The following is a 6,438-nucleotide window of genomic DNA, read 5'->3' on the forward strand; positions in this document are numbered from 1 at the left end:
CTCAGCGCAGACTGGGCACTGGCCCAAGGGCGACCCCACCCCCACTTCAGCACAGGGCCGCCGCTGGGCCGGCCACACTGGCCTGGGACAGTGCTTCCTGTCTCAGCCTCGGGGGGGGGGGGGCCTGGGGGTGGGAGCACCTACAGAGAGTGGCTTTGCTTTCACGCTCGAATCTGGTCAGCAGGCCTAGGAAGCACCGATTCTGTGCGGGGCTCAGCTGCACCCCTGCGCCCGCAGCCGGTGGGGCCTGGGGCCCGGGGCCCGGGGCGTGAGGACAGGGCACCAGCTGCGAGGCCTCGTTTCCTCACCTGGAATCCACGTGAAAACCCCACTGCACAGCCAAGGGCACAGTAGTGCTGCCACCACCGCCAACTCCAGAACATTCTGTCTCCCCAACATCCTCCACATTAACCACCACCCCCGCCCCCACACCCATGAGCCCCCTTCCCGCCTGTGGAGGAGCCTGTTCCGGACGCGTCACGCACGTGGACTCACACCCCGCGTGGCCTCCGGCGTCTCGTTCCCGCCCTGAGCGTCGTGTGTTCGGGGTCCGTCCGCGGGGCGGCGGGTGGGGGCGCCTCCTGCTCTCGGCCGGGGGACGTGCGCGTGCGCGGTGGACACACCTGAGGGACGTGCGCGTGCGCGGTGTGCGTGGTGTGGATCCTTTCACTGGCATCCGACAGGGCTGGGATCGGGCAGAGAGGAGGTATTTGGTCTGACACCCCAGTGTCAGATCCTGTCTTTATAAAATGTCGAGATTTTGTTCATCATGGATTTTTATACATTAAGTTTTTATTGCGGTAGAATACACATAACATAAAGTTCACCATCTTAACCATTTCCAAGCACACAGCCCACGGACATCAAGCGCACTCACACTGTCTTGCAGCTGTCCCCACCATCTGTCTCCAGAAGCTTCCATTTCCCCAAACTGAGANCCTAGGGACTCCAGAAGCTCATGAAGAATCTTGAAATACCACTTTGCCTCGAATTGACCAAAACATCCATTGGAAGTTACCAAGAGGCATGCCAAGTGACCAGAGAAAATTTCCCCACCTTCCGCAGGAGCTGTCTGCATAGACAGGACCCTAACTAAGTAACTAGCATGAGCTGTCAGAGTTAAAAGTCATAAGCTTGTTTTGAAAGCATCCAGAACCTTCTAGATGAGCCACATAGTCTAAAATGTGTGAAAAGACCTGGTTTCTGTAACTGTGGGTCTGTGGTTCTCAGCCGGGGTGACTCTGCGCCATGCTGAGCCCTGGGGGGGACATCACAGGCACAGCCATGGGGGAGGTGGCGGTGGCGGGCACAGGCTGCTCCTGGCATCGAGCGGGTGGGGCCAGGGACGCTGCTCCGCCCCCAGAGCCACCCGCCCTGAGGTCAGCAGCGCCTGGAGGAGACCCTGTTTAAATTGTCAAAATGTAGAATATAACACGCCGTCAGAAGCGAACCCAGTGAGTGGGTTCTACCCCGGACACACGTTGGTGGTCACAGTAGTTCCCCAGGGCAAACAGGTCCCCAGGGCGGTAGCATCTGCAGGACTTAGGAGACTGGGCTCTGGGCTCCGAGAGCCCAGAATGGAATCAACCAACTTTCAGAGCCAGGCCTCGTGGCTGCTGTAACAGGCATACAGTTGTGGGAAATCTGCCTGCACTCAGTCGGTCACCCCCAGACCCCACGAGGCCCCTTGACAAAGGTTGATCTTCGGGACACACCTCTGACCCCTGTACTGGGCTAAGTGTACCCCCCCCAAAAACAGTAGTTCAGGTCCTAACACGCAGAACCTCAGAGCGTGGCCTTACTTGGGAGCGGGGTCCGCTGCAGATTGAAGGCATGTTCCCCCAAAGTGTATATGTTCAAACCTACCCTCCAGCGTGACGGTGTTCGGAGATGGGGCCTTTGTGGTGATTGGGTCATGAGCCTGGAGCCCCGGGCACGGGATCAATGCCCCCGTGAAGGAGACCGGAGAGCCCCCCCCTCCCCCCCCCACCTGAGGCCACAGGGAGGAGACAGCTGTCCATGAACCAGGAGTGGGGTCCTCCCACCAGGCACCAAATCTGCCGATGCCCGGAAACAACAATTTCTGCTGCTTCCAAGCCCCCCCCCCATCTGTGACATTCTCTTACAATAGCCTGGGGTTCTTTGGAAACAGACATGCACGGGGAGAAGATGAAGATACACTCGGGGGGGGGGCGGGGGCAGTCACAGCAGACACGGCCACCAGGGGGACGCTCGCCCCGCGGGAGCTGCAGGAAGGACGCTCCCCCTGCCCGGGCGCGCAGGGGGAGAGGAGGAGGGCGCCCTGCTCATGCCTGGATTCCAGACCTGCCGTCCAGAAGGTGTTCTTAGCCCCCACGTTGTGGTTATTTGTCATAGCAGCTGCGAGAAACTCCTACATCCTGAAACTTCCTTCTCCCCACGTGACTGTGCAGAGAAACAGGGGTCCCTGCTCTGGGGGGCTCTCGGCTCTCTTCTCCATATTCAGAGGCACATCCTGAGAGCTGTACCCAGGGGGTTGCAACTGGAAAGCTAGAGGGCCACTTTGGGACCCCTAAGGGGAAGTGGATTTGAGCAATGAGTCACCACCAGCATAAATGCTGAGCCTGAGCGAATGAGGTCCCCCCAGGAGCCACCAGGAAACCAGACAAACCTGTCGATCCGCATACCTGAGGCCAGCGGCCTCCTGCACCCCAAAACAGAACCTGTTCTTCCTTATTACACAACAAACCCGCACATTTAGAAAATGTAGACAGGCGCAGAGAAGGCCCCGCAAATTCCCGTCCAAACCCGACACTGTCAACATCTGGGTGTTCTTTCCTCAGATGTTTCGTAAACCTCGTTGTAATATCATTTACATATTCATTTCTTAAAAGCCAGCATCGTCAGTGAGGATCCGAACATCTTGTTTTAAATTTTTTTTTTTTTTTAATTTATTTCTAGGAGAGAGAGAGAGAGAGAGAGAGAGACAGAGCGTGAGCAGGGGAGGGTCAGAGAGAGAGGGAGTCACAGACTGAAACAGGCTCCAGGCTCTGAGCCGGCAGTCAGCACAGAGCCCGACGCGGGGCTCGAACCCACGAACCGCGAGATCATGACCTGAGCGAAAGTCGGACGCTTAACCGACTAAGCCACCCAGGCGCCCCTGAACATCTTGTTTTATAAACTACATTTTCTCTTAAGTGTATGTTATGGTTTGGGGCACCCAGGTTGAGTGTCTGACTTCAGCTCAGGTCATGATCTTGAGGTCCGTGGGTTCGAGCCCCGCGTCGGGCTCTATGCTGACAGCTCAGAGCCTGGAGCTGCTTCGGATTCTGTGTTCCACTCTCTCTCTGACCCTCCCCTGCTCACGCTCTGTCTCTCTCTGTCTCAAATATAAACGTTAAAAAAATTTTTTTTAAAGAAAGAGCAAAACGTGTACGTATTCACAAGTACATAAATATATCAAAATATATATAATGAGGAATGTTTTACATACACATATATATACATACATACACAGAGTGAAGTGTCTGTTAAGAAATACGCCTGTACGTATTTAGTTTCCTCAGGGAGCATCCTCTGCTCCTGTGTTTATTTTCTTAGGTAATCTCCAGGCCCAGCATGGGGCTGGAACTTATGACCCCGAGATCAAGAGTCGTCACACCCCGGCTGCTCTTGTATTTAGCAACAGAAATTCTGTATGAACGGAGAAGATAAAGCGTGGTGAAAACAGCGGTGTGGGCCACACGGGGAGGGAAACAACACCCTCCGGACCGTTGTTCTTCCTAAAATAAAACCTTCGCGACGCGGCAGGGAGAGCAGGGAAGAGGGCACGCGGCGCGGGGCCGTGCAAGAGTCACAGGAGAGACGGAAGCGGCTGCCGTGTGAGATGCTCCCCGCTCGCTTCTGCGTTGTCGCCCCCTGCGATCTCTGAACACGCGTGTTTACCGGGGGGTCACCGCGCCCTGCGCCTTATCACACGGCCGCAGGCGCGCGGGTGGGTCCGAGGCCGGATTCCAGCCGCTGGAAGCGTCCGTGGGCCTGACGCGGCCGGGCTGTGCGTCCCGCGTGCGGACGGCTGCAGAGTGTTTAGTCCCCGGGTTCCTGCTGCAGCGGCCGAGACCCTCTGCCCTGTGGCTCCGAGGAGTGAGGAGGAGCCAGGAGGGCCTGATGAAGGGAGACGCGATCGTTTTCTACTTTTACTTGTTGACTTTATTTTAAGTTTATTTATTTTGAGAGAGACAGAGAGAGAATGAGTAGGGGAGCGGCAGACAGAGGGGGAGAGAGAGAGAGAGAGAGAGAGAGAGAGAGAGAGAGAGAATCTCAAGCAGGCCTCTAGCTCTCAGCACGGAGCCCCATGCGAGGCTCAAACTCATGAACCATGAAGTCGTGACCAGAACAGAAATCAAGAATCAGAGGCTTAACCGACTGAGCCACTCAGGCTCTATTTTTTACTTTTTAGCATTATATGATGAAAATTTCTTTTTTTTTTTTAAATATTTTTATTTATTTCTAGGAGAGAGAGAGAGAGACAGCGTGAGCAGGGGAGGGTCAGAGATAGAGGGAGATACAGACTCTGAAATAGGCTTCAGGATCTGAGCTGGCAGTCAGCACAGAGCCCGATGTGGGGCTCGAACCCACGAACCGCGAGATCATGACCTAAGCGAAAGTCGGACGCTTAACCGACGAAGCCACCCAGGCGCCCCTATGATGACAATTTCTATTGTGTAGAACAGTTGAGGACACTTTACAGTGAACCCTCCAACCCCCCCCGCCCCCGCCACCTAGATTCTACCGGGAACATTTGCTGTGATCAGTTTGTCTGGTCTCCAGCCCTCTGTCTGCGGCTCCATCGCCCGTCTTACTTTCTGAATTTTTATTTTTTTTCTTTTTTTAAAGGACAGCCTTTCTTACTTATTTACTTTTCTTTGGAGAGAGAGGGCGTGAGCAGGGGAGGGGCAGAGAGAGAGGGAGAGAGAGAATCGCCAGCAGGCTCTGCCCTTTCAGCGTAGAGCCTGACGTGGGGCTTGAACCCTTGAACTCTGAGACCGTGACCTGAGCTGAAATCAAGAGTCAGACACTCAACCGACTGAGTCCCCCAGGGGCTAAATTTTTATCGCAAAGTCAGTTGTAGCTTTTGAAGCGCTTCAGCATGAGCCAGAGATCTGTGCATCTGGGTGGAGTTCACACGGCCCCGCACACCACACGCCACTGACCCAGATGCTAACCCCTCACGTCATTCTCAGTGGCGGTTCCTCGGGGCCAAAGGTACAAACCGCCATCAACTTAGGGCTTAAAACCACACACACCGATTCTCTGACAGCTCTGGGGCCAGGAGTCCCAACTAACACTCAGGTGTGGGCAGGGTGGGGGGCCTGGGGGTCACCCTCTCCTCAGGGGCCTCCACTTGTTCCCCTTTTACCGTGTGAGGTGACACAGCCACACATTCCAGAACTAGGACGCGGATGTGGGGGGGGGGAGGCTGTTAATCAGCCAACTCTACAAATCCCTTTTAAAAACCAGAGTGAGACCCCAGATTCCCGGGCGCCCCCAGATCCCTAACCTTGCCACACCGATTTCACCAGGACACTAGGCCTGGGCTCTCCGTCCGCACCACCTCTTCTGCTGTCCTTACCAGCAGCTCAGCCCTCACCACCTCCAAGAGGCCCTCCCTGATACGCCTCTTTCCCACCCTGCGGTCGGGGGGTTCCTCGCCTCTCACAGACTCCGGCAGCCTGATTTCTGTCTTGCTCCCCAGCAAGCCCAGCTGCGGTGGCCCCCTGAAGCACCTGTGTGGATCCAGAGCCTTCTGAGAGCAAGGCTTCCTTCCTCGCAGACAACATTTGCAGGCGCGCCCAGAGTAGACAGACAGGAAAACACGACATTTGTGGGACACGGGGTGGGGTCTCGGGACATCTGTGGTTGTCACGACCAAGGGGGTTCCTGGCACCAAGTGGTGGGGCCCAGGGATGTGCTCAACACGCCCCCCCCACGGTGTCCGGGACGCCCCCACACCCGACCAGCCTGACCAAATAATGGAGATTCATTTGTGCCTCAGCAACCGAACACCGCACACAGTAACCAAGACCCACGGCAAGCAAGCCCGTTCGTCCCGCACGAGATCCAGAAGGATGCTGTGACCCGGGCTCAGTGTTCCCAGTCTCCGTAGTGGCGGGCTCCCCCCCCCACCAGCCAGGGAAGCCCGTGAACATGCTCCTCGTCCCAGGCACCCCCACCTCCCTGACAGCTCGCAGAGGAAGCTGTCTCCCAGGTCCAGAGCCCGCCCGGGGCCCTGCCGGGGACGGGGAGGCCTTAGGATGCCCTGCACCCCTGCGGCTGCTCTCCCCGGCCTGTCCTGCCCGACCCCCACGCACCCCCTTCTCTCTCCAACTTCTGCTCTTTTGCAAGATGCTGTGATTTGTTTTTATCAAGAGCTTAAAATACCCCCCCCCCCCCCCCCTT

At 56.5% G+C, this 6,438-nt stretch overlaps 1 protein-coding gene across 1 annotated transcript in view; it reads right to left on the reverse strand.

The window, feature by feature from the left end:
• Nucleotides 1-6,438, reverse strand: part of JSRP1 (junctional sarcoplasmic reticulum protein 1) — an 11,320-nt gene that overhangs the window by 3,451 nt on the left and 1,431 nt on the right. The window contains exon 2 of the mRNA XM_077760616.1: nt 496-685. Within this exon, the coding sequence (XP_077616742.1) occupies nt 496-685 (190 nt within the window). The remainder of the gene's footprint in view (nt 1-495; nt 686-6,438) is intronic.

The sequence above is a fragment of the Crocuta crocuta genome, unplaced genomic scaffold, assembly GCF_008692635.1.
Source record: "Crocuta crocuta isolate KB4526 unplaced genomic scaffold, BGI_CrCroc_1.0 scaffold443, whole genome shotgun sequence".
Taxonomy (NCBI): Eukaryota; Metazoa; Chordata; class Mammalia; order Carnivora; family Hyaenidae; genus Crocuta; species Crocuta crocuta.